Source organism: Zootoca vivipara, chromosome 4, assembly GCF_965207765.1.
Source record: "Zootoca vivipara chromosome 4, rZooViv2.hap1.1, whole genome shotgun sequence".
Taxonomy (NCBI): Eukaryota; Metazoa; Chordata; class Lepidosauria; order Squamata; family Lacertidae; genus Zootoca; species Zootoca vivipara.
Window position 1 is genome coordinate 95,732,827 of NC_142587.1, and position 25,510 is coordinate 95,758,336.

Genomic DNA, 25,510 nt, shown 5'->3' on the forward strand with positions numbered 1-25,510 from the left:
ACTTCCGGTGTCGCTTTGCCCATCTATGGGCACCAAAAATGGCCGCCGCCGACACCGGAAGTCACATCTATGCACTTCCGGACATGCGTAGATGCGACTTTTGGCGCCGGCCATTTTCGGTGCCTATAGATGGGCAAAGCAGGGGGGGAAATGGCCGTCGGCAGGAGAATATAAGGGAGAACAATGGGAGACGAAATGATACGGGGGACCGCCGGGAAACGGTATGAAAAAACGGGGGTTTCCCGGGGAAAACGGGGTACTTGGCAGCTATGGGCCAAAATTGTCCAATATGTGCCACAGTGGTGTATTTCTGCAATTTGGGGAATGCAGTGCTGCACTATGGCAGCTGCTGGAGGAGAAATCATCCCTACCAGCCTGTCTGTTCCAGACATATCTCTGTGGCCGTGAGGTCTATAAACATTCATTTCAGAAAACCTAAACAATGGGCCATTATTTGTAGAGCACTATCACTTTTAGAAGAAAATACAAAAGCTATAAGACACCTTGATGCCTGCCTCAAGAAGCTTTCTAGGTATTTAACCATGTAGAATGGCAGGTGCTGATCTGTTGAACATACACAGTAGGAAGCTGCCTTGCATTAGGTCAGGATATTTACCCATCTAATTCAGTCATGTCTATTTTGGCAAGCAATGGCCTGCTGAGATATTGGCCAGAGTCCTTGTACCCCACCTGCTACCTAGAATCATAGAATCATAGAGTTGGAAGAGACCACAAGGGCCATCCAGTCCAACCCCCTGCCAATCCTTCTAATGGGAGATGCCTGGGATTGAACCTGGGAACGTCTTGAAGCTGAGCCTAAACCATGAGCTATGGTCCCAGCCCTCAGGTGACGACAGATTTCCCTTGGGGAAGACCTATAGCTCAGTGGTAGAACACCTGGCACATTGGAGAACAGCAGACAGTGTGTAGACAGGCTAGACAGAACAGTAGCCTGGCTTGGGATAAGACAACTTCCTATGTCCCTGAATTTTTGTATGTTCAGATCCCGCTCTAATAAAATGAATGTGTTAAAATACTTGACGGTTTTTGACGTTCTTTGACACCGTTTGACTGACCGGTTTGCCATCTTGCAATCAACGTGTGACATCTTTGAAGGATTTTGCGTCCTGCCTCCTGCGTGGACCTGGTCAGCATCTGGGAGAAGCTACTGAGAAGGAAAAGATCTCCTGTTAAGAACCTAAGGAAAGTCTGCTGGATCAAGCCAATGGCCCATGCTGTCCACCTACCCCTGAATTTGGGTCTCCAGCCATTTTTTGGACTACAACTCCCATCATCCTTAGCTAGCAGTGGCCAGGGGCGATGGGAATTGTAGTCTGAAAACAACTGGAAACCCAGGTTTGGGAAACACCGATCTACCTGAACATAGCAAAGGAAGGCACATCTCTTTCCACTAGGGGGCAGGCATGAAGCACTTATTAAAATCCACATTAAATCTTGTGTGTTTCACATGTAGACAAGGCTCACATTTGTGACTTCCGAACGGGTGGAAATGGCTCAGCTGCCTTTTTTTTTTTCCTTTTTAGATCCTCCCCTCCACCCCCCTCCAACTTTTCTCATCCCAATCACATCCCTCGCTAACTTTGCCTGCTGAGTAACGCAGGCTGAACCCTTTTAAAAAATCCTATTTAGAAATTCTTTACATTTCTCGGGGATGAGAAACGTCTTTCCAAGCTGTAAAACATCTGGAATTGCGAACGCCATATGGACACCAAAGTCTGGGAGACTGGGCTTACTCTCTGCCGAATCGTAATCTGCTGGGGACCAGGCCATTAGCTCGTTTGCAGTTGGCATATATATCTCACTGAGTCAAGGCAGATGCAGACACCCAGTTATGTACGCTGCCAACCAATCTCTGCTTCTCTCTCAGTTGCATCCGAGTTCGATTTCAGATCATTTCTTCAGCAGTGCTGGGCCATCAATTGGTCATTTATTGGCTCGCTTTCAGCCAGACTCATTTTCCTGTAATGGATGCTTGATTAGAAGAAGGGGGAAAAACCTGGGCTGATCAATTTGTATTCATTAATTCTTCATATTAAGACCATCAGCAGATTAAAAAACAACAACACCCAGAGTTGATTGATTGTATTAGTTTGAATCCATCCATCTGCATGAAATAATTCCTAAGAGAACAACTCACTTGCTTGGCATTTGATGATACTCACATCACAATTTAGGAGACAGGCATTGCCTCTTCTAAAAAGGAGCTTACCTTATGCAGGGTGTTATTTCATGTGTATGTGTATGAAATGTATTACAAATAATTAAAATGTCTGGTTTAAAAATATATAAATAACTAGCTGGCCCTGCACGCGTTGCTGTGCGTTAGTCTGTCAAATGGAGGGTAATAGCCCATGGGCGTACCCAGGATCAAAACTAGGGGGGGCAAGGGGAGGGGCCAAGGCACGGAAGGGGAGGGGCCACAAAGTGGGCGGGAACGGCGAACTCGCGCTCCGCCGGGCTGTGCCCCTCCCTAGCAGCAGGGCTGGTAGGCGGAGGCGGAGCCCAGCCCAGCGGAGCGTTCCCGCCCGCCGCGCCGCGCTCTCTGGTTCCCCGCCGCGCTTGGCCTTGCCAGAGGGCGCGACGGGGAGCTGGAGGGAGGGCGCAGCGCGGCGGGCGGGAACGCCGAACTCGCGCTCCGCCGGGCTGTGCCCCTCCCTAGCAGCAGGGCTGGTAGGCGGAAGCGGAGCCCAGCCCAGCGGAGCGTTCCCGCCCGCCGCGCCGCGCTCTCTGGTTCCCCGCCGCGCTTGGCCTTGCCTGAGGGCGCGCCGGGGAGCTGGAGGGAGGGTGCGGCGCGGTGCGGCGGGAATGGCGAACTCGCGCTCCGCCGGGCTGTGCTCCGCCTCTGCCCACCAGCCCTGCTTCTAGAGTAGGGCAGCTGCCCTAACTTGCCGCATGGTGGGTACGCCCTTGTAATAGCCCCCTTCAGATCCCCCTGAGTCTTAGAGTCCCCCTGTTTTACAGGATCTCGTGGCGGAGGTGGGGTTTGTGGGTGTGGGCTAGACTCCATGGGGAGGGAGGAGGAGCTGTGAGAATTATGCCACTTGAGGGCGCTGTTTTAGTTTGTGGAAAAACAGGTTTTTACCTGCGCAGGTATGAGATGTGAGCAATCCGAGGTTGTGCAAACACTCGAGTAGTGGCATGGACCGTTGTGTCCAAATTCCAGGACAATCGGTCAAGCGGTTTCGGGAAAAAGTGGAGCCCACATTTTCACGTTTTTTTTACATTTTTATATATATAGATAAAAATCTCCTAGCTGATTCGTCAGGGAGACTTTCCTTGATCAAAAGGTTTCATTATATTGAAGGATGCAATCGTATGCCCATTGGCCAAGGAAGAAGCCCCACTGAACTAAATGGGAGAATTCCTGAGATGAAATGTTTAAAGTTGCAGTGCAAATGCTATAATCCTGATAGTCGCTTACATTTTATTCCTCTGATCTGCATAGGAAGCTATTTAAGAGCTACTAGTGTATTGCTTGTTAATTTATAGGGTTTGGTTTCCAGACCTCCTCTGCACACCTTCCACCATGTCAATATCCTTCTTAAATTGTGGTGCCCGCAACTGGACACAGCGTTGCAGGGTGCAGTCTCACCAAGGCAGAACAGAGGGGTAACTATTACTTCCTCTGAATAATAAACTGGATTTAGATAGAACATTGGGTCCCAAAGTAAACATAGATCTTCCCAGTAAACAAAGGACCTGGATCTTTACACATAAGCACACAAACACTTGTATAACAGTTTCCTCTATTTAAATAAATGGAGAAACCATTGTTAGGTACCGGGAAGTGTACACCCGAACTTTCACACTCACTACGACTGTGGTGCAAAGATTTCTTGCTGGGACCGCAGATGGAAACACCTGGGTTAAGAACACAGAGAGAATCGCAAGGTGCATGACTTGTTTGGGATTTGGAAAGGGGTGTGTGACGATCTGGAGTGTGCCAGGAATATGGCTTGGAGTCTGTCCACAGCAGAGTTCACTGAGGAGGACAGAACAGAAGCTGGAGGGTCAGGCAGAGGATATCGTCCGGGCAGAGGTCAGAGGTCAGGAGTCTGAGATGGAGCGAAGACTTAGAAGACCGAAGCCCTGCAAACAATCAAAATGATAATGATAATGCAAAGCAAGAACCCCATTGGTTGGAAAACTCCACAAACTGCAGAATTGCTTCATGCATTAAAATGAACCAGTGGTGTTCATGAAAAAGAATTTGTGTCTTAGGTTATGCATCTGAAGCTCACTTAGGCCAGCTACTCGGGGGGGGGGGGGGTTGATCTCCTTGGGGGGGGAATATGGGAATATGGGATATATTGATCTCCTTGGGGGGGGGGATATGGGATATAAACAGAATAGCGAATAAGAAGAAAATGACTGGGCTTACAAAAAAAATCAGCATAACAGAACTCATAAGGATAAGCTCTAAAAGACTTTCGCTGGATGGTTGTGAGCCAGCAGTTCACTATCATTCGGCTTGGCCTACCTCACAGGGTTGTTGCAAGGATCAATGGAAACACGTCAAGCATTCTGCCCTGAGCTCTCTGGAGTTGGTTACAGTGTGGTGCTGATAACACCGAGGTTGCAGATTCAATCCCCGTAAGGGACAACTGCGTGTTTCTGCATTGCAGGGGGTTGGACTAGATGATCCTCAGGGCCCCTTCCAGCTCTACAATTCTATGATTCTACGCTGAGAATTTGAAAGGGGAGTTGCTCTTCCCAGAGTGCAAATTTGTCCCACCTTTGCCTATCTCAAAGATGAAGTGCAGGCTGTGATATTCCTTCAGAAACCTCTTTGAAACCTGGGAAAGAAAGGAGCCAAAGAAACGTGTATTGAAGGCCTTTGAAGATACAGGATGCTGGTAACTGACCCACACCTGACATTCAGGTGGGCATAGTTTGCCAGGGATGGCCGGGTGGGCCAAATTTGGACCCCTGGTGGGGACAAAACTGACCCACTGACTAGAGGTGCCAGCCTAACCTTAGAGCAGGCACCCCCAAACTGCGGCCCTCCAGATGTTTGGCCTACAACTCCCATGATCCCTAGCTAACAGGATCAGTTGTCAGGGATGATGGGAATTGTAGTCCAAAACATCTGGAGGGCTGAAGTTTGGGGATGCCTGCCTTAGAGGGTCGAGATGCTCCATTGCTGGTCGTGTGAAACAGAGCCTCGCTCAAGCCACGTTTGACTCTTAAAACCGACTCTGCCTCCAACCAAAACCAATGTTCCTGTGGGATTGCCTTACACAGAGTCAGACCACTTCCCCACCTAGGTCATTTTGAAGTGTGATCCTGTCCTCTGGGGTATTAGCCACTGGCATCAGTGTTGCTGCTTCCAGGTATGGAGGCAGGGCAGAGCCTCTTTTAAAGCCATCCAAGCTGATGGCCAGCATTGCCCCCAGTGGCAGGGAGTTCCATAGTTTAACATCATTTGCATTGAGCAACTGCTATCCCACACTTATCTAGTGGAGTTTTTGCAAACTTCCCTTCATGCAAAAAGCCAGATCTTTGAGCAGGGGGTTGGGGTGGGGGCGGAGAGCCCGTTTGTTACACAAAAACTCCAACTCAGCTCTCATCAAGCAATCTGATTCTGATGGTTTCGTGTTCGAATCCCTCTTGCAAACAGCGGCAGTCTGGACTCTGGAATTGCCTTTTGTTATTTTTTTGCTACTACAGACTAAACTGTTACGCTTGTGGTGCTAGTTTGAATAGCAACAACAACAAAATTCCAGACACAACTGTTGCAGTGTTAGATTCCCTTTCTTTCTGCGCTGCGTGGGTGAAGGCACGAATTGTCGCTAATTCACATCCCCCTTTGGACCATATGCTCGGGCGCTATTGCACAGCGGGGCTGCTGTTCCTTCTCCCCGACCCTGACTCCCTCGGCCTCACCACGCTTTAAGACGAACACGACTTGACCCAGAGACATCCACAGCCGCACACATCTGTATCTCAGGCGAGCGATCTCTGCCGCCTCCAAGCAGCAACGTTTGCTCCGGACGCATATCTGCAAGCAGGGAATTTCAGCTGGCATTTTTAGGATTGTCTGCATGTGTCAATGTGAGAGAAGAAGTCCTCACACCCACACGAGGCGCTCCAGGAAACTGGCCGCCGTAAAAAATATGAGCGTTTGGAACAAAAAGAGCGCCAGAGGAGCGGGCGCGCACAGAGACGCACGCTTCAAAATCATTCCATGCTTTGGAGGCGTTTCAGAGGATGAGTGCAAAGGAATCCAATCTATTGCAGGCTGATCTGTGAGGAGTTTCTTCCTTCGTGAACTCTCTCTCTCTTCTCCCACCCCTCCTCCAGTGACTTAACTTTCCTCTTGGCTTTCCAAGGTCCTCAGTCTGCTTGAATGCCGCAGGACGGCGAGACACCCCCTGTCAGGAGCGCCAGCGCGGTTCACTGGCGGAGCACCTCTGGCGAAGAGCGGAGAGGGAGGACTTGACCGCGGCCACTTTTGCCACAACACTAGGTGGGTATGGGAGAGTATTGATCTTAATAGGATCAAAGGGGGAAGGGGAATCGGGACAGGCGTCTCTCTCTGATGGAAGGAACTCCTGGGAATTTTCCGACTTGTTCTGGATACTCTCACAGCACGGCGTAAGAGAAACATTTGTTGCTCCCTTTCTGTTTTTGTTTTAACAGCAGGAAAAATAAAACCAAACTCTGGGGCACCATCAAAGCAGAGGGCAGCAGTTTGCCAACCGATTTATTTCCCACCGTGGGGAAGCTGAACATTGGCTTAAAGCTGCGCTCTCAGGCGCAGTTCCTAGAAAGAACGTCCCATTTGGCTCAAAGGAACTGACTTTGGAGTAAACACACTTATGGCTGTATTGGATGCCTCAAGAGGGTCAGGGTTGGGATTCTATGCATGTGTTTACCTGGGAGTAAGCTCCATTGAAAGCAGGGAGTCTTGCTTTTCAGGAAGGAGGGACAAATCTGTCGATTGTTCATTCTTTCACACTTCTACATCAGTTTGCGAATGAAACATAAAAGAAACTCACAAAAATTCTCAGGCAAATTTAGCATACACCTCTCCTAATATAAAACAACATAAGATTCCCCCCCTCCCCAGGAATGTTACTTTTCACCAATACTCTTTCCCCTAACACACACTTTTTTGGGGACACAATTTTTGGGGGTTGGAGAGAACCATGCTGAAAAATTCAGAGAAGTGCAAATTTTGAGGGCTATCTGTCTGGTGCTTGGTGCATTCCTTTGGGAAGTACAAATTAGGTAGGTTAAAAAAATGAATTTCTTCCCTATCCCTACTTCTGAGTAAACATGCACGAGATTGCACTAACAGGGTTGTTCAACTCGGCCAGGTCTCATCCTGTGCTTTGTATGAATGGGATGGAGAATGGACTAAACAAGCGTGATGTCATAGTTAGGACGACTCAGCTCAACTCTTAGGGAAGTGTAGGGTTATTCATGCTGATGGCTATTTTACACCGTGATTCATCAAGCCTCGTGATTAGACTGCTGTAAAGTGCTCATTGTGGGGCTTCCCCTGGGGTTGGTCCGGATGATGTAGCCAAGTTGCTGAATGGAGTAGCTGGATGGGCAAATATCACACCTGCGCTGGGGGAACTTCACTGGCTGCCAAATACCGTAGCTACTGGGATATGCTAGGCTTGCCATATTTCAAGAAGTGAAAACCCGGACACAAATGTGAATATTCTATCCATATTCTAACTTGGAATCCAAACACAGCAAACCCGGAAGTTTGCAAATTCCGGTTTGCAAACTTTTTTCAGAACCCAAACGTGCTCCGTTTTTAGTGTTACACTTCCGTTTAGAGTGCCACGCTGACGTTTTGATTTAGACTGAGGTCTGTTTGTTTTTGCTATTTATTTTGTGTTTTTGTGGCTCTTTTGTTTTTGTGACTGCGCGGAACCCAGTTCAGCAGCTACTGATTGACGATTGTGTGACTGCAGTACATTGTTTATTGCTTTCATTTTATGGATCAATGGTCTCGTTAGATAGTAAAATTCATGTTAAATCACTGTTTTTGGGGTTGTTTTTAAAAGTCCGCAATGGATTAATCCATTGTGCATTACTTTCTATGGGAAAGCACGCCTTGGTTTTGGAATGCTTTGGTTTTGGAATGGACTTCCGGAACAGATAAAGTTTGAGAACCAAGGTACCACTGTATCATCTGCCAGAAAGCTTTTATCACCTTACATGACCACACTCTGGTTTCTCTTCAGATCGTATAAAACCTTCACTTTTTAATTCTTATGTTCTTATGAGCCAATGCTGTGTGTGTGTATGTGTGTGTGCGCGCGCGTGCGTGTGTGTGTACTTGCAAAGAAGTGTTTGCCATTCCAGCTCCGCAATTTCTATGTCCAAACATCTCATGGGCTTCAGGTGTGCTCCCGAAACATCTCACATGCAAAGAAGAAATGAGCTTTCAGCTGCCGACTTGGCTCTCATCATTCACAAAATACATAACCACAGGCGGAAATTTGATGCAATTCTGGGCTGCATCAACAGGAGTATAGCATCTAGATCAAGGGAAGTAATAGTACCACTGTATTCTGCTCTTTAACATTTTTAATTATTGTTTTTAATTATTGTTGTGTTGATATTTGTGTACAGGCATGGTCCTCACAATAAACGGTTTTGAGTTGAGTAGTACCACTGTATTCTGCTCTGGTCAGACCTCACCTTGAGTACTGTGTCCAGTTCTGGGCACCACAGTTCAAGAAGGATACTGACAAGCTGGAACGTGTCCAGAGGAGAGCAACCAAAATGGTCAAAGGCCTGGAAACGATGCCTTATGAGGAACGGCTTAGGGAGCTGGGTATGTTTAGCCTGGAAAAGAGAAGGTTAAGGGGTGATATGATAGCTATGTTCAAACATATAAAAGGATGTCATATAGAAGAGGGTGAAAGGTTGTTTTCTGCTGCTCCAGAGAAGCGGACACGGAGCAATGGATTCAAACTACAAGAAAGAAGATTCCACCTAAACATTAGGAAGAACTTCCTGACAGTAAGAGCTGTTCGACAGTGGAATTTGCTGCCAAGGAGTGTGGTGGAGTCTCCTTCTTTGGAGGTCTTTAAGTGGAGGCTTGACAGCCATATGTCAGGAATGCTTTGATGGTGTTTCCTGCTTGGCAGGTGGTTGGACTGGATGGCCCTTGTGGTCTCTTCCAACTCTATGATTCTATGATTCTATGTGAAGGCTGCAATCCTATACATATTGACATGGAACCAATCCCATTCAAGTGTATGGTTGTTGTTGTTGTTGTTGTTTACCCCTGAGTAGACAAGTATGGAGATGCATTGTAAACAAGGCATTTGATGCAGCCCACAAGGAATGGATGCTTTAGCTGAGATTCCTGCAATGCAGGGAGTTGGAATTGAGGACCCTTGGGGTCTCGTCCAACTCTGTGATTCTATGAATGGCTCTGGAAAGATGGGCAGAAGGGTCAATGGAACGAACCTTTCCTAATAGGAAGATGGGGGTCCCCCCATGAAATAGTTGATAGTTGCTTCACTTGGTTTCTTTGTGTCACCCCCCAGGCGGCCTCCCTTTTTGGCTAATCCTTGACCGAAGAGTCCCCTTTGCTGTTGTTCTGTGGGCTACCACAGCTATTTCCTGTTTGGAGAATGGATGGTAAATGTGGTCTTTGCTGTCCTCCAGGCAACGGTCGTTGTTTGACACATTTATAACCTCAAGCTGGTGCATGGCTTATTTTATTTATTGCCGAGGAAAATAGGAAGAAGCTGTCTTCTACTGAGTCTGGCAGTTGGGCCAATCCGGCTCAGTGTTTTTATCTGTCACAGAACGGTTGCGACTCTCCGGGGGTTTAGGGCAAAGGTCTCTCCTAGACCTACCTGAAGATACCAGGAATTGGACCTGGGACCACTCAAGGCAGTAGGTGAAGGCTACTTAGGTCTCCCATCCAGGAACTGGCTGCAACCAGGCCAGCACATAAAATTATGGAGTTGGAAGCGTCCAAAAACCCTCCAATGCAGGAATCTCAGCTAAAGCATCCATGACAGATGGCCACCCAGCCTCTGCTTAGAAACCTAGAAGGAAAGAGAGTCCACCACCTCCTGTGGGAATCTGTTCCCCTGTCAAACAGTTCATACACTAGGAAAGTTCATTCAGATCCTGCCCTCCAGAGCAGGAGAAAACAAGTTTGCTCCATCTTCCGTGTGACGGCCCTTGAGACATTTGAAGACGGCTATCAAATCTCTTCTCAGCCTCTTCTTTTCCAGGCTAAACAAATCCAACTCCTTCAACTGATCCACATAAGGCTTTCTTATTGTTATTTTTAATTAAAAGTCACCACTAGGGATGGGGGGGGGCGAATTCAGTTCAGTTCACATTTAAAGGCAAACTTACCTCATTTTCAATTCCTGAAACAGTACGAGAACGAAAGCTATCCTTTGAAATTTGCACTTCTCCAAATTTTGCAATGCGGCACTCCAGCCAAGGCATGCGTACCAAAATGCATCTACTAGGGTAAAATGCGCATTAAGATTCATACGCTGGTGGAAGTAGCGTACAAAAATGCAATGTGTTCAGGAAGGTTGCTTTGCAAATATATGGATCCAAGGCAGAATCGCATAGAAACATATGTATGTTAGGTTGTTTTTTTTAAAAATGATGAATATTCATGAGCTGTTAAGACAGTGTGGACTAATAATAATAATAATAATAATAATAATAATAATTTTATTTATACCCCCCCCTTCCCAGTCAAGACCGGGCTCAGGGCGGCTAACAGCAAAAATATCAATGCAAGTATAAAAGAAACAATTCAATTAAACTGCAGATTAATACAATGTTAAAATTCAATTTTAAAATTAGAAATCTACAAGTAAGATAAAACCATTATAAGATAAAACCTTAGGGGAGGGTAACCCCGGGGTCAGACTGCGTCAGTCCAAAGGCCAAGCGGAACAGCTCTGTCTTGCAGGCCCTATGAAAAGATGACAAATCCCGCAGGGCCCTAGTCTCCTGAGAGAGAGTGTTCCACCAGGTCGGGGCCAGTACTGAGAAGGCCCTGGTCCTGGTCGAGGCCAGCCTAACCACCTTGTGACTCGGGATCTCCAGTATGTTATTATTTGTGGACCTTAATGTCCTCTGCGGGGCATACCGGGAGAGGCGGTCCCATAGGTACGAGGGTCCTAAGCCGCATAAGGCTTTAAAGGTCAAAACCTTTAAAGTCTAGTGGTTAGAGTATCAGACTATGGCCCAGGAGGTGCAGGGTTCAAATCCCCTCTCAGCCATGATGTTTGCTGGTTGACCTTGGGCCGCTCACTATCTCTCTGCGCGACCTACCTCGCAGGGTTGTTGAGGAGATTAAATGAGTAGGAGGGAAAGCATGTTTGCCACTCTGAGTTCCTTGGAGAGAAAGGTGGGATACAAATGCAATAATAATAATGAAAAAAGAAGACCATGTGGAGACCTGAACAAATAAGAAATGGAGAGACATTGAAACTGACAATCACCATTGCACATCATCAACACTCTGAGTTATTTTAACTCACAGTTTTGAAGGATCTTGAGGTGGGGGGGGGGACCTACAAAGCCTGTTTTACTGGATACAACAGTGAGACAGGAAAAAATAATGAGTGTATACGGACTTTGAGCAACAAGGACTCCGTCATATCACAACTTCCCGTAAAAGTCTATCTCCAATCTTTATGCTGAGTGATTTTACAGCAACCCCCACCCCTCAGTCCTTTGAGGTTTATACCATTCACTCTTCGGGTTGCTTCAAAAAGATATTTGGGGATTTTTCAAGCAGACGCAGAAAAACCTAAAGTAAATATCCATGTTGACTGATCCCTTCCGATAAAACCTATGGATGATGTCAATCGTTCCCCAATAGCAAAGTCAGCTAACCAGGAGATGAGTCTACAGTGGTACCTTGGTTTACGAACTTAATCTGTTTCGGAAGTCCATTCTTAAACCAAAATGTTCTTATTTTTTAAGAAAATGATATTTATTCATTTTACAAGCAAAACAAACAAACATAAAAACAAACAAATTCATATATATTTTTGGCAATGGTGTGTGACTTCCCCCAATCCCCTCCATCTGAATTTCATATCAAATCATCTTTGGCAGTTCCAAAATTCAATACCTCATCATAATCTACCTGTAAAAAAGGATTCTTTAAAATTAACCGATTCTCTATATTTACACCGACTCCCTTTAACACTTTCACTAAAGGATATTAAATATTACAATATTTTCCAAGATATAAATTAATTTTATTCCCATCTTCCTCAACCTTCTTTTCTTCCAGGTCACGGAGTCAGTTCCCAGTCACTTCGGTGAGTTCCATAAAGTCCATCATCTTCATTTGCCAGTTGTCTATTGATGGTATGTCCTGACTCTTCCAATTCTTCGCAAGTACCATAGTAGCCTCACAGCAGTTGTGGCATACAGAAAGAATGTACAGTCATACCTTGGATTAAGTACGCTTCGGTTGGAGTACTTTCAGTTTAAGTACTCGTGGACCCTCCTGGAACGGATTAATCCACTTTCTATTACTTTCAATGGGAAAGTTCGCTTCAGATTAAGTACGCTTCAGGTTAAGTATGGACTTCCAGAACCAATTACACTCATACTTCGGGTTAAGTACGCTTCAGGTTGAGTACTTCGCGGACCCTCCTGGAACGGATTAATCCACTTTCCATTACTTTCAATGGGAAAGTTCGCTTCAGTTTAAGTACTCTGCGGACCCGTCTGAAACGGATTAATCCACTTTCCATTACTTTCAATGGGAAAGTTTGCTTCCGGTTAAGTACGCTTCAGGTTAAGTACAGACTTCCGGAACCAATTGTGTTTGTAAACCAAGGTACCACTGTAGTGTCCTTTTTGGGGATTTCCTCCCCTTAAACCAAAATGTTCTTAAACCAAGGCACGCTTTCCCATAGCAGCGGGGGACTCAATTTACAAACGGAACACACTCAACAGGAAGCGGAACATGTTCTGCTTCCAAGGCAAAGTTCACAAACCAAAACACCTACTTCCGGGTTTGCAGCGTTCTTAATCCAAGTTGTTCATAAACTAAGCTGTTCTTAAACCAAGGTACCACTGTATATCTTTTTTAGAGCTTGCCCCAAACCTACCCCAAACAGCCAGGCTCCACCATCGCTGCCACCCCCTGACCAGCACTAGATTTAGAGTGTTGGTTCTCAAACCTTTTTTCTCTGGGCCACACTTTCAGAATAAAAAAATTGTTCACGCTACACCTCATTTTTGATTGATAAGAAATACATTGGAAAACAAACAAACCAAAAAGCATAGGGTACTTTAGTAGGCATTAATTTGGCATCCTACCCAATCCTCTACCACAGGAAGGGATGGAAGAGACATTCGAAGTAACTCAAATTTAAAAGCAAAGCCACTTTCAGAAACAATATGCGAACTGAAACATGGCGAGGCTTTGAAATTCGAAATTCTCTGAATTTCGCAGTACAGTTCTAGCCAAGTGACGTGTGCTAAAAGGCATAAAAGCGTAGTACCTTAAAAATGCATATAGTAGTTGAGATAGCAGAGAAAAATGGCATTATTTGGAAGGAGGTTTCTTTGCAAAGATGCACGTAAAAGACAAAGTGACATAGAAATGTGTGTGTTCAGTTCTCACTAAAATCTGGATGAATTTCCATGAGGAATTTTTAAAAAACAGTTTTGGATATTGATATGAAAATGTGGAGAACTGAATTTAAGATTGGAAAAATGAGAAACTGAAACCGACCGATTCCCCCATCTATATCCACTATTTGTTTTTCATTATGCCTATCACAGCTTTCAAAACCCCGTTTCTTCCAACCCCTACCTTAAACAACTGGTTTGATCTCTAACTTTGGACTCCATTTTTTCTCCCACTCTACAGAGCCATGAAATTCTACCTCTTTCTCTTCCTCGCAGCGCTGAACGGAGACATCTCAACCTTCTCAACGATGGAACGGTTGCCCTGTGAAATTGTAAGACCTTTGGCAAAGGGTTCGAACGCAAGCAGGGCAAATCCTGCAAGAAGCTGGTGTAATGTCTTGGTTTCAGTAAGGCTTTTGACAAAATCCCCCATGATATTCTCTCAAGGAAGTTGGCAAAATGTGGGTCAAATGAGGTCATTGTCAGGTGGATTTGTAGCTGGTTGACTGATGCAAAGAGTACTCACGAATGGTTCCTCATCATCCTGTTCTTCATAAACAACTTGGATGAAGGAGCTGAGGGGATGCTCATCCAATTTGCAGATGACAGCGAATTGGGAGGGCTGTAGCTAAGCCTGGCAGAGGAAAAACACACCTTTAAAGTAGTCGAAACAAAATACAAAAAATCCTTCCAGTAGCACCTTAGAGACCAGCTAAGTTTGTCATTGGTATGAGCTTTCGTATGCATGGACACTTCTTCAGATACACTGAAACAGAAGTCACCAGACCCCTATGTATAGTGAGAAGGTGGGGAGGGGTATTCTTCAGAAGGGTGGTGGGAATGGGTGATTGGCTGATAGGTGTGGTAAACCTGTGGACGACTGTTAACGACTGCAATTGGTCTTACAGGAAAAAGCAGGAAAGAGAAGTTGCTGAATTGCAACTTATTACCAAGCTTAAAACCATGGACAGACCTGGTCTTAATAGAGACATTGGATTATTATCTCATTATACATGACTAGTGTCATTCAGCCCGTTTAATAAACGGGCGCTAGAGTATTCAGCCTTTTTTGGCGGCAGCGGCGCGTGGGGGGGGCGGTTGGCCCCTCCCACTGCTGCCGCTTCATCGGGGCGCTCCGCTGAGCCCAGCTGGCCGGCGGGCGCCCAGGAGAAGGCCGCGATTCTTCTGAGGACTGCGAGGGAAACGGTAGGCAGAGGGGTGGGGTGGGGAGAGTGTGTGTGTGTGTGTGTGTGTGTGTGTGTGTGCGTCAAGTCTCTGCGTCCAATCCCTGTGTCCGTGGGGCACATGCGCAGTAGTGCGGACACAGGGACACAGGGAATCTGGACGCAGAGACACTTGCACTTTATTATATAGGAAAAAGCTATTTTTAGCCATCTCACCCCTTGATTTTCCCCTCCAAAAAAGGGGGAAAGAACAACTTTGGTCCATCCAAAGACAATGGGTCAATTGCCAATTTTTTAATACTGTGAGTAGATCACAATCTATTGGGAGTTGGGCGTCCATCCCTTCTATAGGCTACATTGGCTGGCAGCTGCTATCCGGGGTTTAGGCAGTTATGCCCTATTAATGCTCCGTTCTTGGCCAAGTGAGTCTAGCGTCTCTTCGCTGGAACGAATCGAAGACCGAGCAAAGCTCTTGTTCTCCCATCATTGTTGATTGGGATGCTCTGCGAGGACGTGGGGAGGTCAGGAGATTCAAGTTTCGTTAAGCCGTCTTGTCTTCAAGCCAGAGAGGCAGCTGTAACATGAAGCAAGGAGAGGCAACCCTCTCCGTTGGCAGATCTTGAAATCATGCAAATGCTCTCCTGTGCATTTCCACAAAGCTCCTTCGGAAGAATTTCCTGTTGAATTTATGCCCCAGGTTGATCAGGGAATTTAGGGGTCCGCTGAATTGTCTTAAACCAGTCCCTGCTTGAAGAGTTAGTTGTACACAAACTCTGGAAATCCCATCTTTTGTTTGTTCCTGTTGGAAAGGGAATCCATGGGCATTGCTGCCAAATGGTTGCGTTCCAGTGTTTGCTGGGTTGTCTTCCCTTGTTTTTTGCAGACCTGATTTGGCCAGAGGGGAGCTTGAAAATGCATTTCTAGTGCCAGACTATCTGGCGTGCGCAAGGTTTGAGCTGCCGGGGCTTTTAAAGAGCAACTGTACCTTTAATCAAAAGCTTCCTTTTTTCAGATTCATTTGATTGCTTCCTATTACACTATAACAAGAACGGCTGGGGGCTAGTAATAATTAACACACATATACACCCGGGTGGAAGAGGACTAATTCAGGGGCAACCTGCCAACAGGAAACTTTTAATTAACATTGCTGGAGACCTTAACCGAATAGGATGTATGTTACAACAGGATTTGGGCCAAGGAAAAGGGCATTGCTGGTCCCTATCATGCTATATTAAGTGTGGAACCACCCTTTTAATCCCTGGTAATGGTGGAAGAGTAATCCCTTCACAGTGCCAAAGGGCTCTAGCGCAGAAGCGACTGTGAGTTGTCGCTGGAGTCAGTGAGCCAAGCCTCTGGGGGAATGTGCCATTTGGGTGTAGCCTGTGCTTTGCCCGGCATGTTCATCTGGAGTTGTACACATCTTGCATTACTCACAGGCACGAGTGAGCTGGACATTGCTCAGCTCCTTCGAAAGAGTTCTGCCTGTCTGATTTTGTCCACGTTGAAGCACCAGCAGATGTTTTGGGGAGGGTTTCCCCAGAGAGCAGTCATTCTGAAGAACTATCGCTCAGTTCTTCTTGGGAACTATAGGATTCCTGAATATTTGAGGGAATCCGGGCTTTGCCCTAGATCGGTGTAGACAGCCCCGGGTTGTCCTGGATGAAGCCACCTAGAGCAGGCTTCCTCAAACTCGGCCCTCCAGATGTTTTGAGACTACAATTCCCATCATCCCTGACCACTGGTCCTGCTAGCTAGGGATCATGGGAGTTGTAGGCCAAAAACAGGGTTCCCAAACTAAGGCCCGGGGGCCGGATGCGGCCCAATCGCCTTCTAAATCCGGTCCGTGGACAGTCCGGGAATCAGCATGTTTTTACATGAATAGAATGTGTCCTTTTATTTAAAATGCACCTCTGTGTTATTTGTGGGGCATAGGAATTCGTTCATATTTTTTTTCCAAAATATAGTCCGGCCCCCCACAAGGTCTGAGGGACAGTGGACTGGCCCCATACCTGCCAAGTTGCTGTCAGAGAAATAAGGGACCGGGCCGGAAATAGCAGACCGGAAGTAGCGCTGCTGCCATTTTTGAACTGGGCGGAGCATGCTCAGAAGCGACTTTTGATGCTGCTTTGCCCAGTTCCAAAATGGCCGCCACGCCAGAAGTCGCGCTGCAGCCATTTTGGAACTGGGCAGAGCAGCATCAAAAGCCGCTTCTGAGCATGCTCCGCCCAGTTCCAAAATGGCCGCCACGCCAGAATAAACTGGGGGGAAACAAAAAAATCCGTTTTTTCAGCTAGGCACAGCTGGGAAAACGGGGATTTACCGGGGAAAATGGGAGACTTGGCAGCTATGACTGGCCCCCTGCTGAAAAAGTTTGCTGACCCCTGGCCAAAAACATCTGGTGGGCCAAGTTTGAGGAAGCCTGACCTAGAGCAATCTGAAAGAAGCAGAGGCAGTCTAGGATTGCCCCCCCCCATGGGGAACAGGCTGGGGGAGCAGACCCCAGCAGGATTCAACTATCTGCTCAGCAACAAAGCTGCCTTACACTGAGTGAGGCCATCAGTGCATCTGGCCTGGCATTGCTTAACCTAACTAGCAGCTACCTGCTTCCGTACCCTAATGGGTAGAGCATCTGCTTTGCATGCAGAAAACCCAGGTTCATTCCCCAGCATCTTCAGGAAGGGCTGGGAGAGATTTGATGCAGGAAACCCTGCTGCCAGTGAGTGCAGGCAACACTGAGCTTCGTTTAGTGGATGGTCTGTCTTAGTACGAAGGAAGCTTCTCAAGTTCGGAAGAACATTCCCCATGGGAAGTGTTAGAACAAAGCTGCTGATCAAAGGAACATGAGTAAGTTGGAAAAATGATGGGCCCCTCAGAGAGGTCCGGAGCATTGCCTAGCCCCCAAATAGTTCCCTCCGCCGTTCCTGCGAGGGCTGGAGCCCGTGCGAACGCCACGCATCCTGTTTTCCTTTGGCATTCTTTCCTATTCCATATGGAATACCCCCGAATAGACTGCGGTCGCGGAGCCAAGTAAGAAAGGAGATTATATTTGCAAAGCAGAAGAGATTATGGAGAAACTTGGACAGGATTCAGAAGTAATGTCTGGACAGGAAAGGAGAGGGTGGTGAAAGAGAAGCCTCCTCTCCCCCCCCCCCAAATGTGGAAAGAGATATAGAGGCTTTGTTTGGGAATTATGATGGGTGGGGAGAGTGCTCAGCAATATCTCCAATGATAGATGCCAGGGGTCAGCAACCTTTTTCAGCTGTGGGCCGGTCCACTGCCCCTCAGACCTTGTGGTGGGTTGGACTATAATTTTTGGGGGGGATTATCGAATTCCCATGCCCCTCAAATAACCCAGAGATGCATTTTAAGTAAAAGGACACATTCAACTCATGTAAAAACACGCTGATTCCCGGACTGTCAGTGGGCCAGATTTAGAAGGCTGCCGTGAATAAATGGATTATCGTGTCTCTATCCCCTGAGGAGACGTGGGTGGCGCTGTGGGTTAAACCACAGAGCCTAGGGCTTGCCGATCAGAAGGTCGGCGGTTTGAATCCCCACGACGGGATGAGCTCCTGTTGCTCGGTCCCTGCTCCTGCCAACCTAGCATTTTGAAAGCACATCAAAGTGCAAGTAGATAAATAGGTACCACTCCGGTGGGAAGGTAAACGGCGTTTCTGTGTGCTGCTCTGGTTCGCCAGAAGTGGCTTTGTCATGCTGGCCACATGACCTGGAAGCTGTACGCCGGCTCCCTCAGCCAATAGAGCGAGATGAGCGCCGCAACCCCAAAGTCGGTCACGACTGGACCTAATGGTCAGGGGTCCCTTTATTCCCCGAGGAAGGCCAGAACAGCCCCTTCATAGCTCAGTAGGTAGAGCGCGAGACTCTTAATCAGGGGTCAGCAAACGTTTTTAGCTGGGGGCCGGTCCACTGTCCCTCAGACCTTGTGGGGGGGCGGACTATATTTTGAAAAAAAGAAAAAAAGAACAAATTCCTATGCCTCACAAATAACCCAGAGATGCATTTTAAATAAAAGCACACATTCTACTCATGTAAAAACATGCTGATTCCCGGACCGTCAGTGGGCCAGATTTAGAAGGCGATTGGGCTGCATACCCGGCCCCCGGGCCTTAGGTTGCCTACCCCTGATAGATGCAAACAATAAGGGAAGGGTGAGGAGCAGGGGTGGAAGGCGACCCAATGCAGAGAACGCTTCCTCATGGGATGGCTGAACAGGACGTTCCAGACTTTTAAAAACAACCCCTAAAACAGCAATTTAACACGGATTTTACTATCTAACAAGACCACTGATCCATAAAATGAAAGCAATAATCAATGTACTGTACTATAAAATAAAGAAGACATTATTGTAGATGATAAAAATTAAAATTACTTTTTCCCCCTTACTTGCACTGATGATAGTCATTGTTTGGATGGGGGGCTTTTATCCATTTACGCAGTCACCAGAGCCGGCTCGTCGTAGACCCCCGGTGGCGCAGGGCACCATGGTGCCGGCCTGCCCGCTGGCCGGCCGGTCCGCCGGTCCGCTGCGCAGCTGTGTGCGGTGCCCACCTGCCCACCGCGCTGGGAAACGGGGCGGAAGGGCGCCGGAGAGATCGCGCTGTGCCTGCCCGCCCGCCCGCCGCGCAGCAGCGCCGCGCCCACCCGCCCACCGCGCTGGGAAACGGGGCGGAAGGGCGCCGGAGAGATCCGGCGCACCATGGCGACAGGGGCGCTTAAGACGGCGCTGGCAGTCACACCATCAATCAATCAATGTGAACTGGGTTCCATACAGTCGCAAAAACAAATGAACCGAAAAAGCCTCAAAAACAAAAACGCAAAATAAATAGCAAAAACAAAAGTGCCAAACTTAATCCGTTCCAGAAGTCCGTTTGACTTCTGAAATGTTCAAAAAACCAAGGCGCAGCTTCTGATTGGCGCAGGCATCCCGGAAACAATAGCCAACAACCGCAGTGGATGTTCCGCTTCCGAAATATTCGAAAACAGGAACACTCACTTCCGGGTTTGGGGCGTTTGAGAACCAAGGCATCTGAGTACCAAGGTACCACTGTATCCACGAATTTGTCTGATCCTCTTTTAAACCCATCTAAAAGCCTTGGGGTCCCTTCCAATTCTACAAGTCTATGATCACCCATAATTATTATTTTTTGAAATAATTTTTATTTGGTTTCACAGGTATAGAATCATACTGTAACAGTACAATACATTACAAAAATACACATCCTTATTTAGAGATTTTTCCCAATCTCTGGACTTCCCACCTTCCCCTCCATGGGTCCTATTGTCATCCTTTTCAACTGCATATTATTTCATAATCCATGTTTTATGTCTCTCCATTTTATCCATAGCATTTGCTACATTACAAGTGTCATTGCAATCCTGCTAGTGTTTTCATCTGCTTACAGTGGTCTCGTTGATCAATTATAAATTTTCCCCATTCTTTCTTGGAACTTTTGTCGGTCAGTTTTGCCATTTTGGCATAGTCTTTATCTTCTTTCCATTTCTGGGCTAGTAGCATCCATGTGGCTGTTGTCGCATACATAAAAAGTATTTTCTGCTCCTTTGGAATATCGGTACCTACCATTCCTAATAAAAAATTGGAATTTATTTATTATGGTCCCCATAATTCTGTGCAGTGTGAAGAGGTTCCTTCTGTTATCTGCCCGGAATCTTCCAACATTTATTTTCATTGGATGGCTCTGAGCTGTAGGCAATGTGAATGTCATCCTAACTACTACGGTATTCATTTCTCTCTCTCTCTCTCTCTCTCTCTCTCTCTCTCTCTCTCTCTCTCTCTCTCTCTCTCCTTTTCTGTAGAGAAGTATGGAGGCATTTTGTCACGGCAAAGATCTTCACCAGATACCTCCAGAGCTTCACCCAAATTTACGTAAAATCGACCTCTCCAAAAACAAGCTCCTGAACATCACAGAGAGCCCCCTGGCCTTTTACACCTCCCTCCGCCATTTAGACTTAAGTTCCAATTATATCGGTTTCATCGAGCCTGAAATCTTCAGAGATATGAGGAATTTGGAGGAGATCAACTTGGCTGGCAACCAGCTCTACCAGTTGGCTCAGCACGACCTGTGGCTTGGCTCGCTCCCCCAAGTCAGAATGCTAGACTTGTCCCGCAACAGACTCTACACTGGGATGGCTGAGCATTTCATCCACAAAGCTCCGTCGCTTCAGTACCTTTCATTGGCGGAGAACAGCATTATAGAAATTTCACAAAGGACATTCCAGGGGTCTCCAGGTCTGGTTGAAGTGAACCTTCACAGCAATATGATCATGGAGATAGAAGAAGGAGCCTTTGAGATCCTGCCACACCTCTCCAAGCTCAACCTCTCTATGAACTCCCTCACCTGTATTGCTGGCTTCAACCTGAAACAGCTGAGAGTTCTCGATCTCAGCCGGAACAGCATCGAGACCTTCCATTCCACCAAGTCCGAGGAGGAGTTCAACCTGGTTTGGCTGGACTTGAGCGAGAATAAGCTCCTCCGCTTCCCATTTTTCACTCAGGCAAGCAAACTGGCCTACCTGAATTTATCCAAGAACATAATGCAGTTTGTTATGGTGGAATCTCCACGTGATGATGATGATGATGGCGACTACGGCTGGATGGACACATCTCTTGGTCTTCAGGACCAGGCTCAGAAGAACAACACCAGCTCTCCACATCTGCCTGGACTGTTGTATTTGGACCTGAGCTACAATGAGATCCAAGCCATCCCTAGCGAGTTCTTCACTTCCATGTCTGCCCTTCAGGTTCTCAACCTCAGCAAAAACTGCCTCCAGACTTTCATGGCAAGTGCCGAGCTGGTCTCACTGTCCGTCCTCGACCTCAGCTCTAACTCTTTGCAGCATCTGGAATGGGGTTCCGGCACCCTGGTTAACTTGCAGAAGCTCTTCCTTCAAGGCAACCGTCTCCAAGCACTGCCACCAGACATCTTCGCCAGCCTCCCTCGCCTCTCACTCCTGAACCTCCGAAGCAACAACCTCTGTCTTTGTGGCTTCTATTCAGGGTTAGCCAGGAAAAGGCTCGCCGGGGAGGACCGGGGCTGCGTCTCGTTCGTTGACCTTCCTGAACTCCAGCACTTGTACCTTTCCGACAACAAGCTGAAGAGAATTCCCATGCATGCTTTCTACAGGACTCAACTTGTGGCCTTGGACCTCTCTCTGAACTGGGGACTCCACATAGAGGCCAAATCTTTCTCAGGCTTGGAGATGTCTCTAAAATATATGGATTTGCACGGGAACGGCATGACATCTCTGAGCACCGACTTCTCGCTTTTCCCACACCTCGTCTATCTCAACCTGTCAGACAACCGATTGAGCTGGTTGCCTGCTTGGTCCGAGAACTGCTGTGCCTTGGAAGTCCTGGATCTGCAGAACAACAGCTTCAGCGACCTCAAAGGTAGCAAGATCCCGACTTTGGAGAAGAACCTGCGGAACTTGTACCTGGCGGGCAACCCGCTCAGTTGCTGCGGGAACATTTGGCTCTCCCAAATGATCCACAGGGCCACTGTGGAGATCCCCAACTTGGACCTCACCAAATGTCAGTACGCCAAGAGCTTTGGCTACGAAGAAGAGATGGCGGTGAGGGACATCAGGCCAGAAGATTGCGAGAAGGAGGACCTCAAGAAGATGAGCGTCTTGATCTTGGTGGCAGCCGTCCTGGCTCTGTCCCTGGTCATCGTCGGGGTGGGTGTGTTTTGCTGCTATCGCAGGAACATGTTTGGCCGGCACTTTAAGGCATAGATCTTACATCAAAGGTGGGCTTCCATCCCTCCATCCCTCGCCACTGGACGACTCACATCCAAAGGCGTGAACGGACCCTACTGAAGAACGTGGGAGGTGAGAAGATGAAAGCTTGGTCTGTGGGATTACTCTGTGATGACTCATTCACACATGCAAGTCCTCATTTGGTGACCAGGTTACTGAGAAACAGCCCCCCCCCAAAAAAAACCCACCTCATTCGGGGATCCTCCACACGTGAAGAGAAACCAAGCCATGAACTACCCACATTTCTCAAACTGTTGACACCTGGGACCCCATTTTTTCCTGAATTAGAATGGGAGGTGTATCAATCATTCTTATAATTAAAAACCAAACGTATTTCCTCTCCCATCTATCACAGGGGTGGGAAATCCCAGGCTAAGGGACCTGGTCTTCAGAACCGTCTCCAGGCCGCACACCCTTCTGAGACACAAGGCCACTCCACCCAGCGCACTCACCCCGCTTCCCACCATCATCTAATAATTTTGCCTCACTGGAATGTGTCCTCGGACTCTGGAGATGCTTCTTGCTTGTCTGGATGAAGACTGGGGTGGGGGGTGGGTGAGCATGTGGAGCATGTGGAGAATCTGGACTACTGTATAACGTTAATTGCTCCACCCATTCTGGCCCCTGGCCCTTGCCCACCTCTGGAATGGCCCCCATAAGGTCGCTCAGAGGGGAAGGCAGCCCTCAGCCTGAAATACATTCTCCCCACCTCTGCACTATCAGACCCTGGAATTGCAGGCAGGCCCCCTCCTTGCAAAGGATGGGATGCCCTGGTTAATCCTTCCGTCCTTCCTCTGCCCGGGCCAGATTGGATTGGGGTGCTGCCTGCTGAGTAGCAATAATGCTTCCAGACTCTCTCAGGAGGTTGCGGGCTCCCTTTCATTGGAGTCCTTAAAGCAGAGGTTGGAGGGCCACCTGCTGCGGTTGCTTTAGTTGAGATTGCTGCATTGCAGAGGGTTGGACTAGATGAGAGCCATCTACCTTCAAATATCTCAAGGGCTGTCACATGAAAGATGGAGAAAGCTTGTTTTCTCCTGCTCGGGGGGTGGGGGGGTAGGACTCGAACCAGTGGCTTCAAGTTACAAGAAAGGAGATTCCGGCTAAACATTGAGGAGAACTTTTTGACAGTAAGAGCTGTTTGACACTGGAATGGTCTCCCTCGGGAGGTGGTAGACTCTCCTTCCTTGGAGGTTTTTAAGCAGAGGTTGGGTGGCCGTCTGTCAAGGATGCTTTAGCTGAGATTCCTGTATTGCAGAAGGTGGGACTAGATGACCCTTGGGGTCCCTTCCAACTCTATGATTCTATGAATAGCCTTCTCCTCCATGAATTGGTCCATTTCACCTTTAAAATCATCACTGCCTTTGGTGGAAGAGAGTTCCCTTCCAACTCTATGATTCCTAGACTTTCCAGCTGTCCCTCCCCCCCACCGGCCATGCCCTGCTCCACACCTTCCTCGGTTGTTTTTGCCAGGCTGGAATTTGTCCTTGAACTCGGAGAATGTTCCTTGATTGCCTGGATGGAGGAGAGAGGCCACTTTCTCTTCTGGGAAACCACCTGGGGGCCACATTCCAATGTTGGGCATTAGGGGGCTCAGAGGCAAAAGTGGACAGAGCAACAAATGTAAACGTCTGCCTTGGAAGAGTAGGTTGCTTCCTAGACACACAAACTGCTCTCTATCCCCCACCCAGGCAAGGAATTATCCAAGCTGAAGGACACATTTGAGGCAGGCAAAAACACACCAGGCTGATACAAAGCATAGCCAGTGAAGACTATGCCTGAGATGGTCTCAAGGGCCATAGAGAGAGCTTTGAGGGGCCACAGGCTGGGGGTCCCTCCCCCCGGTATATCAAGACCCTTGCTGGGTGGGTTGACCAGCATGTTTCGTCAAAGATTTTGCACATTTCTGATCCTGCAAAATTGAGAGCCGGAGGGTGAAAAATAAAAACAAGCAATGTTTGTTGACGCTTCGAAGCAATAAAACACAATGGACTTTTTTTTACCTCTCATTGGTCAATGCTTATCTAGTGTCTAAGAATGTCAGAGGAGGCTGCTGGATCAGGCCCATCTAGTCCAGCATCCTGTTCTCAAAGGGGCCAACCAGATTCCCATGTTGGGAAAACCGCAAGGATGACCTGTGCACCAGAGCAACTCTCCCCACCTGCGGATTCCAGCGATGGGTGTCATGGGCACCCATTTTGCAGATTAGCAAAAGACAAAAAAAGAGTAAAACCTTGTTTAAGGCTGCTTATAAAGTGCTACATGCAAGTTCAGCTGAATCTACTGTGGGTTTGGCAAGGTTTGGGCTCTAACTACCTACGTTTGGATCAGTGAACTTTCGTATAACAAGCATGTGCCACCTTTTCCTCCAAGCAGCTCATAGAATCATAGAATCCCGCCTGCCCCCACTTTATCTTCACAACAACCCCATGAGGTTGAATGGCCCAAGGTCACACCCCGCAAGCTTCATGACTGAGCGGGGATTCGAACCCTGGTTCTCAAAGTCTTCGTCCAACACTCTAACCTTTATGTCACAATGTAGTAGTAGCAATTCTGGGCTGCATCAATAGGAGTATAGCATGTAGATCAAGGGAAGTAATAGTACCACTGTATTCTGCTCTGGTCAGACCTCACCTGGAGTACTGTGTCCAGTTCTGGGCACCACAGTTCAAGAAGGATACTGACAAGCTGGAACGTGTCTAGAAGAGGGCAACCAAAATGGTCAAAGGCCTGAAAACGATGCCTTATGAGGAACGGCTTAGGGAACTGGGTATGTTTAGCCTGGAGAAGAGAAGGTTAAGGGGTGATATGATAGCCATGTTCAAATATATCAAAGGATGTCATATGGAGGAGGGAGAAAAGTTGTTTTCTGCTGCTCCAGAGAAGCG

At 47.5% G+C, this 25,510-nt stretch overlaps 1 protein-coding gene across 3 annotated transcripts; it reads left to right on the forward strand.

Moving 5' to 3' along the window:
- Positions 1–6,089: 6,089 nt before the first annotated feature.
- Positions 6,090–24,619, forward strand: LRRC32 (leucine rich repeat containing 32). Of its 3 annotated transcripts, none has more exons than XM_035116536.3 (4): positions 6,090–6,490; positions 12,290–12,366; positions 13,886–13,976; positions 20,664–24,619. In XM_035116536.3, exons 3-4 carry the CDS (start codon positions 13,890–13,892, stop codon positions 22,599–22,601), a joined length of 2,025 nt encoding a protein of 674 aa, XP_034972427.3. In that variant the 5' UTR covers positions 6,090–6,490; positions 12,290–12,366; positions 13,886–13,889; the 3' UTR covers positions 22,602–24,619. The 3 variants fall into 3 exon arrangements, with proteins under 3 accessions (XP_034972427.3, XP_060129906.2, XP_034972429.3); XM_060273923.2 differs by having other exon boundaries at positions 6,116–6,490; positions 12,290–12,317; XM_035116538.3 differs by lacking the exon at positions 12,290–12,366 and having other exon boundaries at positions 6,181–6,490.
- Positions 24,620–25,510: the final 891 nt, after the last annotated feature.

Coding starts and splice junctions, on each gene's coding strand:
- LRRC32 (XM_035116536.3), top strand. CDS start 13,890: ATGAAATTCTACCTCTTTCTCTTCCTCGCAGCGCTGAACGGAGACATC. Junction 13,977..20,663: donor AACGGTTGCCCTGTGAAATT/GTAAGACCTTTG, acceptor CCTTTTCTGTAG/AGAAGTATGGAGGCATTTTG.